Source organism: Ammodytes marinus (assembly GCF_949987685.1).
Source record: "Ammodytes marinus genome assembly, chromosome: 10".
Lineage (NCBI taxonomy): Eukaryota > Metazoa > Chordata > Actinopteri > Uranoscopiformes > Ammodytidae > Ammodytes > Ammodytes marinus.
This window is the reverse complement of record NC_137214.1, coordinates 16,930,747-16,951,169: the sequence shown is the minus strand read 5'-3', so window position 1 is coordinate 16,951,169 and position 20,423 is coordinate 16,930,747. Positions and strand designations below refer to the sequence as shown.

Here is a 20,423-nt window from a genome sequence, read left to right as displayed (position 1 = left end):
CTTTGCCCCGACAAAGACGTTTAAAGGTTAGTAACTGCTACCGTGTCAACAGCAGTAAGACGTTGAACAATGTTGAACTGTTACGTTATATTCGGTTCCTGGACCAACGGCCATTTTCAAATGCCACAAGAACACTTAAAGCTAGCTAAAGGTACAAATGTAACTACAGCATGGTCATTTCCAGCAACTGGCTAGCTTGACCAAGTGGTAACATTAAGCTAATATAGTCTTTTTGTAAGATATTGTCAAATCAAGTTGCTTACGGGGAGCTTGTGGTGTAGTGGTTAAAGCAAGAGAGAGAAGCAAAACTTGCATATTGTCTCAAAATTGGCACATTGTCAATGTCCATCATTTTTTCTGGCAGAATTTATTTCAGAGCGTTTGCAATTTGTAATTAACCCAAATGAATTTAATGGGGACTTAATGATTGTAATCATGCTCATCATTGAGTTGGTCATTAAAGTAATTAAGACCCCAGTAATGAATGGACAGTTCAGCACAACATAAGTAGAGGCCTCTTTATTATGAGACCCTGGACATGGGAGAGCTTAGCAGAAAGGCACACACTACGTTTCATTCTGAGATATTTTATAGACATACAGTGGTTTGGGGGATATTATGTTCTGTCACATTTGTTGTGTGTTAGCTTAATCATATAATAGATATTTACGAGTCCAAATATGAATTTTTTGACAGTATCACATTGTGAATCCTATTTAATGGCTCAATGTGCCACTGCTTTCGAAAGCCATGACATTTGAAGATTTTGATGCTTTGATACATGAGCTTAAATAGGAGAGCTAAAATGAATCAGGGTTCATTTAAGGTCACGTTAGCATGTGGCTAATAGTGCAGGTTGCCACTGCCAGCTTGTCACACACTTGAGTGTTCTTATCCTTATCTCCCGCTTTGTCACTCACAGCAAGTTTTAGTTCTGTTGTCCTTCCTTTTACCCCCCCATCGTGTTGAATTGATTTTTTTCACTTTAACATTATGCATTATAGAGTGAATATTTAACCGTGATTGTGTTGGGGGAAAACTTGGTTGGAACAGCAGGAAACGGACCACATGTGCATTTTTTTAATGGTATTCAGGAAGTTGAAGAGAGGCAGCAGTGAAGAATGCTTTAGTCACACAGTGGAAGAAACTGACAGACTCACTGCTCTCCAATGTCACCCTCAGAGATGAGCCCTCTATTCATGTACATCAATGGATCAGATCTAAGGCATGTGAAATTGATTTGGCCTTTTCAGTTCCATATTAAAGACACATCTAGAGAGCATCTTTGCACTCTAGTTCGGCCTACCAACACGTGAATCTGGTGGTAGTTGAGTGCAGTATTCTGATGATTCATGTGAGGTAGGCTGTGTTTTGACTGAGCAATTGCTGATTCTGATGTAAAGAGATGCCAGGATGAAGGGGGTTTCCCTGCACATGCAATTGAAGGATTCCAGTGGGCGAACTTTGCCTCCTGCTTAAAGATCTGCATAATCCGTTAATGGTCCGTTCTGCTGCTAAGCTGAAAAAATATCTTGTGTTGAAAGACAGCCTAGTCTCTGTAAACCGTTTACAGATTCCTGCTGTGTTTTAACAATGGATTTTTTTTCAGCACACACACAGTACGGACAGGTTGCGGGGATATTCACTTTTTGTATATGCATTTTTTTTCTGGTTCACATTTGTACTTTAGGGAAAACTGGATGGACAGAGGTAAACAAGGCACAACGAAAGCTGGATTTAACTTGTAGCTAAAATACAGCCAGACAAAATAAGTCAGAGTAATAATTGTGACATCCTAAAGTGTCTGTCTAATAGTCGTTCTTGACTATCTCATACTATGTTAGTTTGAATACTACAATTAACATTTATATGTTGTAAACAATTGCAAAAGATCTCTTCAAACTGACACCTCCAACCTTTCTAATTGACCCTAAACTTTTGTAATGGCTGCCTATCATGCCGACCCTCAAGGGAACAGTTCTAAGAATTTAGCTTACAAAATAGACGAGATAACCTGAGGGCAGGGCTGTTCTAGTCTGAGAGGTCACATGCTCTGACCAGTGAAATCTTAGCCCTGCTGGCTTTTGTGCCTATCCCCTTTTCAATGGTTATACTGTTTTAGGAAACTGTGACCAGTACCAGCCCTCTCCCAAAACAATAAGCCTCCCACAGACTCATACCCTTTTAAAGGCACTTCTGCTCTCGCAGAAAATCCAGTGCATTCTTTGTTTTTTTTCTTTTTTCAATTGAATGATATGATCAGAAATGTTTTTGTAACTTGTTCGAATGAAGTCAAAATGTCTCACTATACATTTGGTCTCAATACCGGATTTGTTAAGACTTGGTTTATTTTGTAGGGGAATAACTGATAGATTTTTGGTCCAGGATGCAAAGCTATATCTGCTGTTGTTTTGTGTTATAGCTTGCCACATGTGTATGTTTGTGGCACTGCCTGCAGTTAAACACCATATGTGTGGTTTTATCACCCCAGCATCCTTCACTTTATACAAATCTGAAAACCTGCTTGACCTGTTTGGATTTTACTTTGCAAAGTTATGCAGACAGCTTTATGGGTCCTTCGTGGAACAGGCCTTAGATCTGGGGGATATGAAAACATCAAGCACATTCAGAATAAAGATGAGACTCAAGGCTGCACTGCAAATTAAACCAGATGTTAACTTTCATTTAACGTTAAAAAAAGAATTATTTGCATAGTGTGAGAGGGAATTTGCATTTCTATCTGTTCGCTAAAGTAAGTTTTCATTGTAAATATATCAGAATGGATAAATGCTCTCCAGATAAAAGTCTGGATTTATGTCACGTGTATTGCCAGGTATAAAATAGGGTCTTTAAGTCTGTCTTTGGGGCTCTTTACCCCCCTGCTTTGCTCTGCTTGCAAAGGATGTACTCACAGTGCAGACATAAAGATTAATTTGATATATTACCAAAGGATAAATGTTACTTTGGTGCTTTCATAAATCTTGTGTAGCAGTGTAGGCTGTGCTGTGTGTGTGTGAGCACTACCTCTCTGAGTTTACAACGACAGCAATTGAGAAGCTTTATAACAAGATTCATTTAGACAAATTGATTTGTTTCGACCATGTCTAATTCAGTTACTCGGTCGGTATTTGGTTGCTGTCGGATACCACTCCCCCCAAATTGGGCATCATATTAGCAATGCTGCTCGTCTGATTTACACAAGGACAAATTATGTCATTTGAATGTTTATGGCTATTATCATCAACCAACATTAGTCTCCACAAGAGAGTAGTGTCATGGCCTAAAGGGCTTTCCGCTACAAGTTTGTCTTGCACAGTAGACTGTGCAGAACAGTGTTAATTTTGGCAGCAAATTCTGATTTAGTCTTAGTCTTTTGAATATCACACCATTTAGTCTTAGTCCTATTCTAGTCATCTAAAATATTTTAGTCTTAGTCTAGTCTACTAAATATAAGCAGATTTTAGTTTGACTAAATCTACAGCGGACTTCGTCGACTAAGTGTTTTTCTTCATTGAATGGTATTAAGGTTTGAATATGCGATACAGACACAGATTTAATGGTTGTAATACAAAACATGTATTCTATTTCATTAGTAATAATCTCACATAAAATCAGTGTACCTGACTGGATAGGGGGGAGGGGGGGCTTTAAGAGCCTGTGCCCGGGGGTCCATTATCTCATGATCTGTCTATGAACCAACTGGATTCCACAATCTTTTTTCTTTATGCGGGGAGCATGCACAAGCATTATTTATAAAATAAAGAAAATATTTTAAAAAAGTGGGGGGCCCCACACTAGGTCTTGAAACGGGCCCCGAGATCGTTAAGGCCGCCCCTGGGCAGCAGCACGCAGTTGAGGTGCTGATAAATTTGAGCAACTGCGCCTTCCTTTAAGCAACACTGCTGCCGCTGTGTGTGTTCGGACTTCTTTTGCATCAAAGCCTTTTAGATAATACAATTAGAGGTTTTAATTGAACGCTGTCCATGCGTCGGAGTTGATTGTAACTTAAAAACAGAAACTAACGGACGGAGGCGGCAGTTTCACATGGCTCTGTGTATTCAAACTCGAGACAGAGCCTACTACAAACAGATCGCGGAACTTAGCCGTTCCCCTAGACATCGTTAACGGGCAGGATATCCCTGACTATAATTTTTGTCCATCATACCGCAGAGTTTTTCAGCACAGCGGCTCACTCCACCCGCTCACACCTGCGCGGTCTCCCGTCGATTTTCACCGACACACAGGGTTGCAGTCGCTGCTTTGCACTGATTGGATTTCTTCCCAGCTTGTCCCACAAAAAGAGTAGTTCTGATTGGATCTCTTCTCCATTCGTCCCGCCCTAACAGTTTCGTCTAGTTCCTATTCGTAGACTATAGTGTCAGTTAAATTAGTCTCAGTCTTCGTCATCACATCTGCCTTTTTATTTAGTTTTTATTTAGTTTACGTCCGTGAAAAAGGTTCGTAGACGAATATTTTTCGTCTTAGTCTACGAAATTAACACTGGTGTAGAACAGCTAATTGATTTCCTCCTTAACATCATTCATACATTTTCTTTGGATTAAGGTTGAACAATTGATATAAGTCCGTGTTGTCAAGTCTCTCATAATTTTTTACACTAAGAAGAACTCTAGTGCACCCCATTGAAATGTTTATAAGCAATGGCCTAAACTGACAGACCGTTTATAAATGCAGTGAGAGTAACGAAGCAGAAGAACTCTGTTGTCCAGCTACTGTATTTTTTTTTCACAGACGAGGCTGAAATAGGCTATATACATAACGCAGTGCATGGACAACTGAGGGTAGCCCCATTTCCAATTGTTTTTAAATAAACTCAATACACTGTGCATGGATGTGAACGTGACATGATCAGATAATTTCGGATTACCTCCCAGATGAACTGATTACATTTTTAGGCTATTAATTATCTAGACCAAAACATTTTATTCCTTTTTTTGTATGATAACTTACATTTGCATAATATGATGTTAATATCAAACACACAAACTAAAAAAAAAAAAACGCCCCCCTGGTGGTCGGGGGCCCTAAGCAACCGCTTAGTTCGCTTATGCCTCGGGCCGGCTCTGCTTACAGGCTGTTGACATGCAATGCCATTGCTGTGCATCCGATTCAATTATCTTTTTTCGACTGACAATTCTGCCTTTATATTATGGCAAGCTTTAAAAAAGAAATCTAAGCATCACTTTTTTTTCTGTTCTCTCCCATGTGTTGTGTACTTTATTATTTATTATAATGTACAACTCCTTTTACTTTTTAGTTTGTTTTACCACAATAGGCACATTTTGTTCAATTGCACATATACAATAAGAACTATACTGAAATAAGTTAAACATTGGAAAAGTCCGCTCTGCAACGTGGTATTCAGTTAGAATTACAATCGGAATCATCCAGACCACCGTACAATGCTGATGTAGGGCATTCTGAATGTTTACTATTTAGGTCGCCAACCCTGACTGAGGCTACAAAGTTCCTGTGTAATCAGTTTCATGTTCACATTGCACATTACACATCAACCCTATTTCATTTATCTTTAGGGCATAGAACGAGATCAGTCTAAAATCTGAGTGTGTTGTTAATTTACAGCCTATATATTTTAATTACATTTTTATTCTGATAAGCTGCATGTTTGTGTATACTAATGTGTTTAGATACAACAGAGAGGAGACATTTGGTGAGTTGGTATTGGATATTTTTGTACATTGATAATATTTTCAATTCAAAACAAACATCTTTGGAGTTTATCAAATCAATACAAACTTATGGATCTTTGAGCTTCTAAAAGTGTACTTACCCATGAAGGAGGCTAATTGAACAATTAAAAATAAATTAAAAACAACCAAAAAATTACAACATTTCTTTCATCAACATTGAAAAAAATAAATTGTCCATGATATGAAAAATGGTTTGCCCTGCTGAAACCAGCTGTGAGTGCTGCTTACACTTACTCGCCTGTAGTTGAACTGAGCAGTTGATTAAACAGGGACACAAAGGATGTTTCACAAAGTTGCCAAGAATTTTCCGCGGCACAATTGCATTACAATCCTCGCTGCACACCATGGCTAATTCTTTGTTATTATTAGAACTAATTAAAGAAAAAACCTAATTTCCCTCCAAACTCGTTTTACGGAGGCATTGTGGCTACTGATTTTATAGTGATAGTTCCAGTGACTGAGTTAAAATGACATCATGCAGATGGTCTAGTTAAATTGGTTGGGAATTACAGGCGTTGCTATAAAAAAGCTGTGCAGTGGTAGCCAATTTTAAACAAAGTTGGTCCTTTGTCTATCTCTTATGAAGTTTTTTGTGGCACCTGTAATGGAAGGATGTGTCCCCACATGAGTTGATGTAATATTAACATTAAATATACTTTGCAATATTAAAAGTTATTGTAATTATGGATACTGGTACGGTCCCAAAATTGACTCAAGTTGTGGGATATTGCTTAGCCTTATAATTTTTAGGGATCTGCATGGAGTCATTAACATATTTGATTAAAGAGGGACCCAGAGCTAATTTGATTAGGTTATTTAGAGTAATATGTGTTTGGTAATAAACATTTAATATGATGAAAAAGTTTACTTTAATAAGCAGGAGAAGCCCAGAGGACATGCAAGCTTAATTGTTGATGTTAAATTGCGTTGTTGCGATGTTGCCATGATAATGGGCAAGGAAAGGCCCTCAAGTCAAGGCAATTAACCAAACAGTGGTTTGATTGTTGTTAAATTGATTAGAAAATGTTTAAGTACTCTTTTTGAAAAGTAGCTATTGTTTCACACAGTTAGACTGCAAGAGAATGCTGGGCTTAATGACACGTTCGCTCTGAGTTAGAAAACGGAAAAGTTGTTGCTAAGGTCAAATCTTAGCCATGAAACCTTATTAGCTATCTTAAAAATGCCATGATGATAATGAAACAAATACATGGACTCAGGCAGAACACTTTATGCCCAGGGATGCCATATTGAAAACCCACACTGAATTAGTACTGCTTCTTGACCTGTAAGTACCACAACAAGCAGTAAGCTCCTGTACAAATGATACTGCTATTGCTATTTGTGCAACTTTAATTCCTTCTTACAGTTGTACTTAAAGGCATTTTAAAAATCCTAACCAACCTCTTAGAATGACGAAGCCTCTGGCAGCAGGCGATTGTATTTGACGTTGCGTCATTGTGTGTTCTGTGCTTTTCTGTCATTGCTGACAGAGCAACACGTTCAAAAGTGTGAGCTCACTTTAAATCGAATGGAAATTCAGGTCAATGCAATATTATAGGCCTATATGTAGTCAAGTGTAAAGCAAGTAAAACCAGTAACCTAATGTAGATGTTGAATTCTTTCTTTTCTTTTCACTAGATAATAATAGAGAGAAGTATCAGTATACATATCGATATCAATAATATCCGTAGAATGGCGGGACTCGATAAGCCTTAGGCTTCTTCCGTCACCCTTCGGACAACACAAATTAAGATGTATGATGTGAAAGAGATAATTGTGTATTGTGTGGAATTGTCCGAAAGAATAATAATAATAAATAAATAAATATCCATCCCCTATGTATGCACACTTTCAGATGAATATGACATATTTATTATCTGGAATAAAAATAACAGCTTTGACTACACATGATTCCTGCCCATGGAGACCGAAGCTTTGTTTTCTTTGTATTCACAGCTTTATCCCCCAACTGTTGATCGGTTGTTGCAGACAAAACAAGAGCTAGACATGGTAGTTTGAGTTTGTGCTCAGCGTTGCCCACAGTGACAGCTGATGAAGATGCACAGAGGGAGTCTAGGTTAGAGCCAGTCTGTTTGCTTGCCCCAGCGTCACTAGTTCCCTGATTAGACTAGTAGAGATATCTGCGGCTGGAGACAGGCTTTATGGCCAACAACACCCCACATCTCCCTTCTCATTAGTACTTCACAGCCTAGCACCACAGCATATGGCTGTGCTGCTACCGCTTCCCCATTTGAGGTGCGTTTCAAATGGCTGTCCCTTGCTGAGCCACAAAGCCTTTTGCAGTAGCCCTGTCTCATTGTGTCTGAGATGAAGATAAACATCACTAGTGAAGTGTGGTTGTGGTTTTTATGTTGTTACATTACAACCTCAGCGTCTTACTACCTTTGTAAAGTTGTATGAGAATGCTAGCATTTGCTTTTCAAGCAAACATAGGTCATAGAGAAGTAGGCACTTTCTTTGACTGGAGTAATAACAGCAAGAGAACAAAAAGGATCTGCTGGTTGGTACATTGTCACTACAAGAGATGCTCTTTATTACAGAGATAAAATAACCTTTTGGTGCTTAAGTGTGCCCGGCTGTAACATATTGCTTTGTGAAAGTGTATTATCTTTGGGATCTAATTAAACCAAGCAGCACTAACTTGCATGTTTTTTTCGATGGGTGTTTTTTTTAACAAGTGTGATCATAATGTCTGTGGCTGTGGGATTATATGTGCTTTATAAAACATCTCATTTTATGTATTTGTTTGGAGTGTTTCTGAAAATGTGTGTGCTTGGACTGTTCCCTTTTGAACACACACTTATGTTTCAATTTAAACCTTAATTGGCATCAAGTATTTTCACATCATACACATGTACAGTATTATCTAGGTAGGATATGCTCATATCCTCATTGGAAAACAGATTACGATAATATTATCTGTAGGTAACAGGACATTTAGCGCCATATGCTTTTTGTCTTCTGTAAAGTGTACAAGTGTATTTGTTAATAATGAACTTAAATTGGCTAAAAGGATAATGAGACTGTATTGAGATGACACTGTACATGTGTACAACACACTTCAAATGGGATGCATACTGTGCACTTCGCGGTGTTGTCATTTTCTTTTGGTTCTTGTTTTTTCACACTGTGCCCTCCCTTCCAACAGAACATACACATAAAAACATTGGCTGATGATATGGTAAGGTGCTTGGTTACATTTTGGCGTGACTAGTTTTGTTTGACACCATCTCATGTTTTGTCATACCTGCATGGCATTTTTTTGAACTGAAATATGTGGATGGATCAAATGTGCCATAAAGCAAATGGTTATAATTTAAAAAAAAATTGTGTACAAAACTGAACATATATGTAAAGGTTTCATCTAGTGTTCCTGGCTAGTGTAACCCTTTTCTTTTTGTTTCTGTATTGTTATACAAATGGCAAGCTTAAAGTTGTTGTGGCTGCCCTACTTAATGATGTGTAAATAAAGTATGATTTTTCACAATGTCATTATTAAGCAGCACCACAAACGTTCTACATTTTTCATTATGAACAAGACTTTGCCTTTAGCATCTAGGCTTTTATAAACAGCTCATAGATCATTTAGTGTGCAATTATCAGCAGCACTTCCGATGAGATGTTTCTGCCTGGGGCTTTTTTAATACCCTTAGTTAACAAATAGCCGAAGTTTGACATTTAGAAGCTCATGCTGTATTGCATTAATTTTAGGATGTACACTGGCTACTGCTATTTTGAAAAATCTGTCTTTGTCTTTGCACAACAAATGTTTGATCCCTCCAGTAATATTTCAGCAAACTGATAACATGTAACTTTTATATGTTCATTCATCAAGCATGTCCTCTCCATTCCATAGCATTAACTAAATATACTAACATTCATTGACTTTTTGCATGCAGTTCATGTTCTTTTTCTGCTTCCACAATAAACTTCATTACCCAACATTCATCATAATAGCACCAACTGATATGACCCATATAACCCATAGTAAACTCAGTGCACAGTGACCTAAAGTTGTATTGTATGCTAAAACTATTATAACACAAAACCAGGTAATCCTAGAGGTATGATGGTAAGTAAAGCCCTAATAAGTTTCTCACAGTATAGTTAATATGTCAAATACAGGTGATATATTAAACTAGTGTGTTGCAAACTTTATCTGTATTTGTTTTGAATATAATTAAGTAAACAAATCCCAAAACCTATTAAATTGGGGAATTTACCATTTTGCAGTGTTGCTCCTTTTTTTTTGCCTCAAACTTAGGTTCTAGAGATGACTAGTGCAATGTATACATTTGGCTGGAAATAATCTTCAATGACATGCAAGGGGATTCTAGCCTTTTTTTGTTTAATTTTTTAACTTTTGACAGCAGAAATCCATTCTAAGCTGTCCTCACCATCAGATGACCCAGTTTACTGTAAATTGTGTTTTTCTTTCTAGAAGGAAACGGAACAACTCGTTATCTCTACTTCTATCAAGGGGGAAATCGGACAAAAATAAAAATGACCCTTATAACTTGACCCACTCTAAACAGAATGTCAGCACTGCATTATATTAATATCTCAAACCCTTTTCTTTCAGCGTGATCGTATAACCAGTTTCAGGAAAACGGGTAACAAGAAGGAGAAGCCCCTGATCCAGCACTCCACAGATCCCCTCTCTACCCAGACTGACATGCCTGTTCCTCAGCCGCTGTTTGATGACCGCTCCCTCAACCTCTCGGAGAAGGAGATCAATGACCTCTTTGAAAAGATGATGGTGAGCATTTTTTTCCCCCTGAATAGGGTCACCCCGTAGCACTCCACAAGAGTTTTTATTGCAGCTGCCTGCCATAGAATAGTAAATAATGAGCATACTATTGTGAAATCTTAAATGTATTCCTAAATTCATAAATATTGTGCAAAGAGGCAAACAAGTGTAGAAACAGAGCTGCTGTCGGGAAATAAGAGTTTGACGAGGCAGGTTAAAGTTTGAAAAGCATTTATTTAAATTAATTAGTACTACCCATGCGATCTACTTGCGTTCTTGTTTTTACTGCCGATTAAATTTGTTTTAGTGAACAAAGCTTTGCCAGGCATGTAAAAAAGGATGATGAAGAAATTCAAATTGTTAAAGCTCCATTAGGTTTGTGCAACATTTTTAATCTTTTGTCATTTTACTATACAATCAGTCATGAAAATAGTTTAGTTTTATTATAGTTTAATGCTCACAACACTAAAAGTAACATTTTCCCAAAAATGTATCGCAACCTTTATCTAAAACCAGGGTATCGTGTTAACATCGGCATGCTCTTAAATGATCCTAGTGTATTGTGCATGTATACATCAGCAACCACATTTATGGACCAAAACACTAATCGATTACTAATCGATGAATCGAGAAAATAATCGACAGATTAATCGATTATCAAAATAATCGTTAGTTGCAGCCCTAAACCACACACCAGGCTACAGTAGTTGTGATTATATTTGCACACAGAGCCTTGATCAGAGAAGGGCTGGACTTTATCTTTAGATTTATAATTTTGAAAAATATAATAATAATTTTCCCTCTGTTATTTCTATGATGACATAGGTAAGAACAGCTTGTTTAGTATCCCAATGGCCCAGGATTTAACAACCACAGGCGTTACTGCATTGGTTTGTGAGGTGATGTATATATTGTGCAGATAAGCCCCCACAGATTGATACTCGGACGATGACACAAAACTGAACGCATTAGTCATAGCAGCATATCCAGTAAAGCAATGCATATAACCTCAAAGGTGACATGGAACATTTTAACAACACTTACTAACACATAAATACAGTTTAAAGTATACATTTAATTGATCCTAAATAGACTTGAGATTCGTATGGTTTTTCTACTAATGATAGACACATTTTCCATTAAGAAGTTAAGCTTTTGTGAAGCAGGGTTTCACCTAGGCATTCTCTAGTCCCCTAACCCCCAACTTTGAAACTCACTCCTCTCTCATCTGTGGGGTCAAAGCTTTTCAGTCACGCTCGTGATTTTCTCTATTGAAATGTGTTTTTTGGCCTTATGTACCGCAGGATTGAAATCTAACAAAAAGCTTTCTGAGGCCCATCTCTTTGAAGTGGAGAGAGCTGAATTACTTTGGCTTCATTGCATAGGTTTGTGTGTGTACTATTGTGGATAATGTCTCTGAGAGTGAGTGTGTGTGTGTGCGTGGTACGGCTCCTGCCTTTCCCTTTTTTTCCCTCATACAATGGTCTTTATTGCCAGGGCCAGAGAGATGAGACCGGCGCTCCTGGTTTTTCATCAGGCTTCTGCTCAGTGTTTTTTTGCCTGGGTGCTCATCCCCTGTCACTCAGTTCACCTCTCAATTACTATGTTTGTGCTCACAGCGCCGTGACATTACACTCAGGCTTCAATTTGTTCAGTGACAGACGACACAGAAAGCATGTTTGCTTCGCTGACATTTGACAGGGCCTTGACACTCGGGGTTGGGAAGTGCAATTACAGTAATGAAATCAAAATGAAAAGGGTTATTTACTTATGTACTTTTGAAGCCCGCCGCTATTTGCTCTCATAGACTGCAAACTTTTTCTTTGCTTTGATGTAGCAAACATGGAATTGCCAGTGGTGGCCGGGTAGTTTCCTTTGGTGCTAGACTAGTAGCTTCTTTTCAGCATCTATCATCTGTCTTTGTCATTTTTTAATCCCTTTTCATGTCATAACACATACATCTAAGTTTTTCTCTTTTGTCTTGACACCCTTTCCGTTATCGATTGTTTTAATGGTGCTCCATGCCTCAGCTTTTAGATGTATTGCCTGCTTCAAATGATGGGATGACCCATGCCATATTATTGAGACCACCCGCTGTGCATTAATGACTGGGAGAAAGTGAAAATCTTTTCCCCTCTGAAAAAGTGGCTTACACACAGTGCTCTGTGTATCTCATAGCCTTAATAGCACATAGCCTATTACTGACAGGTCATCAAAGGGATCTGGGGAAATATAGGAAAAAACACTCCACGCCAGTAGGGAGAAAAACCAAATTAATTTTTGAAGCTAAACATTGACTGTATAACCATATTCATAAAACTACAGGGGGAGTGCACGATAAAAAATATTCACTTTCAACACTGCATTTAGAAGTGAGTTTTTTTTCTCTACTCTGTTGTATATGTATATGTTGGATATCCCAAGGCATGCACAGCTGGACTTCAGAGCCCCTCTTAAAAAATTCACAACCGAAAGTTTGGTATAATTGCATCTGACCAAATAGGCAGCTTTTCTGCAGTAGCAGACTCCAATCCAAGATGTTGAACCTAGGAGTAGTAGTACTAAAAATAGTATTAAATTAACATGTGAACCAATGTAAATGAATGCAGTTCAACTCTTCAATGTCTATAAAAGGACAATTAAAGTATAGGCATAGATGGAATTTCTGGTGATGCCGCCAAGAGCATGACATCCTTAATTGGGAATTGGTAGTACTGATTTGATTCCATCGCCAATTTGTGTTTGTTTACCAAGTTTCTTCTCATTGTCAAGAGTAGCATCGGGTGTACGGAGCATCTCGCACGGACAGAAGACCAGTAAAGGAGGACTGCCATATAGCATAGTGCTGCTGTGGCTAGTTTGAGGTTTTATGTGCCTCTCTGTGCCTCTCCATTGTCAGGATGAACATGGCTAGTAATAAGCTCCAAAGTGATCTCTCAGCAGTTCCACTGTGCACCAGGCACATTAAAAGCAGCCCACAGGAGAGCTACTGTACTGTGTGTGCCTTTTGCGCACAAGGATCAGACTTGAGGGTATCGGACAAAGTAATCCATTTGTCACGGTTGAATCAAAACATTTTTTTTTACATTGTGGGCTCCCGATATCCATTTCAGCCTATAAGACATATTTGATGGTAGCCATTAATCGCTCTTCTTTGTGGTTCCCAGCCTGTGGCAGTCTGTATGTTGCCGTCTGCTGCCCAATGGCCCTGCAGGATTGTTTACATATTTGCCCATCTTATTTATAACTCTTTTTTTACAGTATAGCCTCTTAAGTGAAAAGACAGTAACATGGTGCGTATTTTGTTGTTTTTCCTCTCAAGCACTTGAAATGAGCATTTGAAATAAAACAGTGAATAAAAAGTTTCAGTGCTGCTTACTTCTAGTTTTATTTTGTGGAAGATTATTTCTACATTAGATTAACCATGTAGGAATTGTAATTCACATTGGGTCTAAAAAACTTTCCCTGAAAAACTATTTACAGCTCAAATCAAAAGCTTAACTGAAGTAGTTTTTTCTCAACCAATCCTAGAACATAGAACATATTTCTCGGTATCTCCACTGTCACTAATACGAGCTCAAATCTCATCATTTCGGTAGCACCAGCAGCAAAGTCGATATCCTGGGAATCTTTTCAAGCAGCCTGTGAGGGTATAATTAATAAAAGAGCATTAATCATTTTGGAGACTGGAATCTTAAAGGGTTCATTCCGCCAGTTTGCCCCCCCTGACAAGTGTCCCGCAGGCCCACACTACTCCTAGCATTCCTGCAGCATACTCAACCAACCTCGTTTATTGAATGCCAATTAAGCAGATAAATTAGCAGGGTTCAAAGATTAATAAAAAAAAACTGTTATGTTCTTTCTTTCAGCCACATTTTTTTTGTGCTCCCTGTTCCACAAAAAGGATGTTAATGGTTGTTTTAGCTCCTAGCTATACTAGAGGAAATGTAGTTGGGAGGAATTTAGGTCACGGTGCCCCTGGATGGGATACCTGTCCATACCTCATTAGCAAATGGAGCCAAATATTTTGATTCATATTACTCACGAGTAATTTATTCAAGGCATAGGATTACAGTGCTCTTATTTAGAAGGGGGAGAAATAATTATGTGCATTTTACATTAAACCAGATGAAGGGGGAATCACTGCCAAATAAGACCAGACCTAGCTAAGGCACACACATACTTTTCCACATTCCCCAGCAGAGGGCAGTGTGGCTCCACAACTTTAAGTCCACTAGTGGAAAAAACCCTGAGGAGGATGTTTTTTTCTCTCTGTTCATTCTAGCTGTCTCTTTGTGTGAGAGTGCTTCTGATAAACATCCCCCACCATTCTAATCATCATGTCATTCCCTAGCTTTTAGTGCTCTGTCCAGCCTTCGCTCCATCCCCCTGATGTCTTTCACATGAAAGACCTTCTTTTGTGATGCAGAATTAAAGTAGCACGAAGATAATACTGCCAATAACACGCAGATACAGCCTATCCTGCCTATCTGACGTGATTGCATGGCCTCAATAGAAGCGGTGTTGTTCGATACCTTTCTCTCGCACAAAAGTTTGGGTGAACAGTTTATATTGCTGTAGCATTGCTACTTTCATTTCAAGGTTTAATTATCACTGCCATTAAATCTGACATGGAACACATAGATGAAAAATACATACATTCAGCTGTACAAGGACAGGATCTGATGGGGAAGGGTTGTAATGCAAATGAAACTCTAACCGTTAGGTCTGAAGTATTTATTTTTACTAGTGACACTTCTCTCACTGTAAACAACTTGTTTGATATTTTAAAAATACAGTTATTTTTCTGTTCTGATATATTCATGAACCAGCATGAAGTATTTTATGAAGAGATTTATATCTGGGATTGGTTTTTATGTCACACTATTCCCTTTTTTCGTATGTTCTCAGGCTCTATGTACGTTGTGAAATAATAAGCATGCATCTCCTTTTGTAAAATGTATCAACTATCTTCGTGAATATGTTTGAGCTGTGCACAGTCTCTATGTACCACAACATAACAACTCTCCTCACTGTGTGTGTGTGTGTGTGTGTGTGTGTGTGTGTGTGTGTGTGTGTATCTAGGAGGACATGAACTTGAATGAGGAACGCAAAGCCCCTCTGCGTGGAAAGGACCTGAGCACCAAACGTGAGATGGTGGTCCAGTACATCTCTGCCACTGCCAAATCTGTGAGTGAGAGAGTACACCCATGAAGTGCTTTATCTTTAATAGGATGAAGAGTTATGTACTGTACTGTGTAACTGTGGATGTAGATGAGCAGAATTATCATGACAATCAACACAAAATCTCCGGAATGAGTTGAACCTGATCTGCTTTACGGCTTGCTTTGTCATTTGTTCTCTCACAACAATCTCACTATATGTTATTGTCTCTCTTTTTCACCCTTCATGCTCAAGTACCACACCTTGGATTTCTATTCTAATTAAAAAAAAAAAAAATCCAAAATGTTTTCTGCAATCTGCCATTGTAGGCTATCACATATAAATTGTAGTCACTCACTCACTCACTCATTGCTAGGTGGATGGTCAGTGCTTGTCCGGTCATGTGCTTGCATGCAAATGGTTGGTTGTACAGTCGTGTACTTGCATGGACTTTTTTTGGGGGGGTGGTGCCTGGCTTCATCATTTGCTTATCAAAGTTGTTCATTCAACGTCTTGGTTCAACAGCAGTATTACAGTAAAATCCACACCACCACTCAATACAAGGTTGAGGAAAGGCAAGCTTTATATTTAACATGAGCCTATGATAATTTTATATACTTTATTTACCACATTATCTGTTGACAACTGTTTGGACTGTTCATTATTAATAATAGGTTTAGGATTATGTTGCCAATAATTGAAGAGTAATGTAGAACTTGATCATTCCTCTATTCCAAAAATAGTAGTGAAAAGTGTTCTAATGGTAACCCACGAATGCTAGATCAATATTCATACTTCTTTTTTGTTATGCTCAACTTGTGAGGTAAAATCCACATCGGCTATGAAGGAAAAGAGGGATTTCTTCCCTAGTTGCGTCCCCAGACCTGGTAGCTCTCTCTCTCTCTCTCTCTCTCTCTCTCTCTCTCTCTCTCTCTCTCTCTCTCTCTCTCTCTCTCTCTCTCTCTCTCTCTCTCTCTCTCTCTCTCTCTCTCTCTCTCTCTCTCTCTCTCTCTCTCTCTCTCTCTCTCTCTCTCTCTCTCTCTCTCTCTCTCTCTCTCTCTCTCTCTCTTGACATCATCATTTATTACCTTCCTCATTGTTATGGTAATTAACTGGCATTATTGATAATGATGATTATCTGAGATGATTGAATTCTTCACAGGGACCATTATGCTTTGTGAGCACTGATATTTTATTCAAATGAATAACGTAATCTGTGTAGGCAAAGGATGAAGGACAAAATGTGACATCTGTTAGAACCCCTGCTATCACCATGAGAGGAACTGAAGGAGGGAGGTGGTTGAATGTCAGTGTGTATGCTGATTTATGCTTTACACTGCAACCCCCTTTGCATGCACAGACTAAAAAAATAAAAAATAAAAACATTAAACAACCTAGCCCAAATTGTATAAACTAACCCAGGGCCTTAATTGATCATTTTCAGTTTGAGAAATCCGACTAACAAAGGAGGCAACTGCTTTGTTTTAAGTTACTGCTTTGTTTTTTCAAAAACCTTACGTTGGGGCTATTGTTGCTTGTGCTTGCTGATGAGCATGCATTGTGGACTAAATGAGCATATGTTATATTGAAAATGTAAGTGGCCATGAATTTAGGAGTGGTGGATTTAGAAAATGTTGGGGTGTTTTTCATTTTGCTGGGCCTTCAGTGTTAATGTGACTAAGTCTTTCTCATTCAAAGCTGCATAGGGAGATTGCAGTTTTGGGGGCTTTGGAAGGGGCTGTATATGTTCATCTCATTTTCCTGTGTGTTTATTTTTCTACATGGTTTTAACGTCCCAAAAAACATTTCACAAGATTGTCATTTTCAATAGCACTACTGCAGGAGAACCCTGTTCTATTTAATTACAAGCTGGACATTCATGAATGCCACAAGCTCCCCCATGGCCACATCATTCTCAAATGTTTATATTTTGTTATGGACAGCCAATTCAAAACATTTTAGTTTTTTAAATAGAAGTTTAAATCATTAAATATTTGTGTAACAAGAAATATCCCCCTTTATGGTGCATCCCTTCTCTTATTTGTCTCTGCAGACCTGCTCAATTGACTGGGGACAATAATACAAAGCAGGCTAATGTTTTTCTGAAACAAATAAAACCCCAAAAAAAACATATTACATTAGAAATGTCTGATTATTACTTTAACTCCTGCAAAAGATGTACATCAAAGAGAAGCCAAAGCTTTGTTCCTCCTCTTAAATGGGAGAATTGTACATTTACTATTTATTATTTATTTGAGTAAGAACTTTGTTTCAATGGAATCTACTGTTGCTGTGTGCCAGTGTGTCTGTGGACGTCTTTGACCGTCTACTTTGCATGCACATTTGTGTTCTTCGCTTCACATTTCATGTTCTTTATTCTTCCTATAAATCTGTGCCAACATATCTCAAACTGCAACCATTCATTTTGCACTAACCCTATGACTTTATTTCTTGGAGATGGACTTTGCTTACTGACAATGCATGATTTTATTTTGACTAATTTAAACATCCTGTGTGTAAGATGAAGGAAAGGTGTGATGGCAGGGTCCTGTAAGGGAAACTGTTCACCACCAATGTGCCACCTTTTTCTTTTAATGTAGCCATCTACGCTCAAGAAAAATTCATATTCTGACACTGACTTGTATTAAGTGTATTTATATTGTAGTATGAGAGATGTTCAATATCAGATCTCACCAGCCTTCAGAACTTCAAGGCATGTTGCCCTTGTTTTTTTTTAGAGAACAAGGTGCTGCATTGTAATGAAATTGTTAGTGAAACTGTACCTTTCCCCCTCATGCTCCTTCCTGTCTGTTGTCTGCGCACACTCAAGATATTGTCTGTTAATTTGGTCAAGGTGATTCAACAATATGTATACATTTTCTTTACATTAACATCTGTGGAAAATAGCAAAGTTGTTATTATGAGTTACGTCCGTTTTCCAGCATGCATTATTATTGAGATAATAATAATAATAATAATAATAATAATAATAATAATAATAATTATTATTATTATAATTATAATAATTATAATACTATTCCCCACTGTTAAGAGACTGCCATGCTGCATTCACTGGTGAGAAAAGGAAATGTGGATAACAAAGTCATTTAGAAAGTAGTAATGTGCATCTGCTGGTGACATGACTTTATGGTTGTGTCAGAAAGTCTTGGTAGAGGAATAGAGAAAGGACATCAAGCATCAAATGGCCACAGACTTGTAGAGTGACAATAAAGGAAATGGAAAGTGAGATTAGACTAGTTTTGGATGAGGGAGTGGGGTGTGGGAGGGAAGAAGAGAAAACTGGAGCGAAAGAAGGTGGTAAAAGACAAGGAGCTCAGTGTGTCCTGTAACTTCCTGCTATCCAAATGCTGTTTTCCCTCAAACATGCTGCAGAGAAAGAAGAGCTTAGCCATAGTATAGAATACATTTACTCAGTCATACAAAACACTCCTGCAACCTGCCACTAGTGACAAATAACAAGGTTAAACTCCAAGAATTGTGCTGACTGCGTGAGCCGAACGTACCATAAGCTCTGTCACACAAAGTTGACCCTGAGGCTTGATATTAATGGCGGCTGATTGATATGTGGCAAATTCCTAATTAGGAATAAACCCTTTAGATGTAACATCTCGTTTTGAAGGGGTCCACACATTATTAGCCAAGGGAGACCCTCTGCAGCCTCTTTGTCCACACTGGCCACTGTTTCTTTTTGGGGATGAATCTATAAATCAGTTAGTAACAAGGACACTCACTACATCGCCATGTCGAAACATTCAACACTTCCACAGTTGGCGTTGCCATGTTTTAATAATACATTCTTTGAAAATGTTTTGTCTTTAATATTTTCATCTATCCATGTTTCTATAAATCTGCTCTAACAATTTGTAAATTGGAAAATGACAGCTGCCAAACACAGACATTATCTTCAGTGTGTGCCCATTATTGTAAAGGTTCTCTTGTTGGCTTTTAAATGTGTAGTTATATATCGTGTGTGCTATATTTGTGTAAAGTATGTTTGTGATGTCACACATGTTATGTTACGCTAATGCCTTAATGTGTAATGTAGAAGATTCTCTGGCCTACTAATGACTGTGCTGTTTGTGTCTTTTTGCACATTAACCTTCTCCGCTGATCGCTGCATGCAGATAACTGGGAGCAAAGTCGCGGTAAGTAGCCCATTATTTATTTGGCTTCTGAATCTTGTTCCTTCAATGTATCTGTCCCCATTCAACCCCTGAAGAGACACACACACACACACACACACACACACACACACACACACACACACACACACACACACACACACACACACACACACACACACACACACACACACACACACACACACACACACACACACACACACACACACACACCTTCTTTTTGGAAGGATGTCGAGGAGCACGTTCCAAACTGTGCAAGTGAGGTCATTTTTATAGCTTGGATTTTTACTTTCAGCCTTGATATTGGTAATGGGCTGTAATTTGGAAGGGCTATAAATTGCCAACACAATTCCTGTATGTAAATGGTAGCACTTTCAAATGAGGGATTTTGAAATTATACAGCCTGATTATGAACTGGGAGGCCTTTTGTTGGTTTTTGCCATTTAGAGATTGCGGTGTAACACACATTAGCATTTGAATGTTGTAATACTAACAAAGAGTGATTGCTTTTACACAGGTACTCATCATCTGCAATCTAATCTGTTTATCAGAACATGTTGCATCTAAATGGTTTCCACTGTGATCATTCTGCCTCAG

The 20,423-nt window shown here is 38.3% G+C and overlaps 1 protein-coding gene across 5 annotated transcripts in view; it reads left to right on the top strand.

Annotated features, from left to right (window-relative positions):
* The window catches only part of diaph2 (diaphanous-related formin 2), a 357,664-nt gene that overhangs the window by 5,818 nt on the left and 331,423 nt on the right, over positions 1 to 20,423 (top strand). For 3 of the 5 annotated variants that reach the window (XM_080035790.1, XM_080035786.1, XM_080035787.1), the window contains exons 3-6: positions 8,899 to 8,931; positions 10,333 to 10,509; positions 15,586 to 15,690; positions 19,809 to 19,829. In XM_080035790.1, the coding sequence (XP_079891916.1) occupies positions 8,899 to 8,931; positions 10,333 to 10,509; positions 15,586 to 15,690; positions 19,809 to 19,829 (336 nt within the window). The remainder of the gene's footprint in view (positions 1 to 8,898; positions 8,932 to 10,332; positions 10,510 to 15,585; positions 15,691 to 19,808; positions 19,830 to 20,423) is intronic. The other 2 variants (XM_080035789.1, XM_080035788.1) reach the window with 2 other exon arrangements.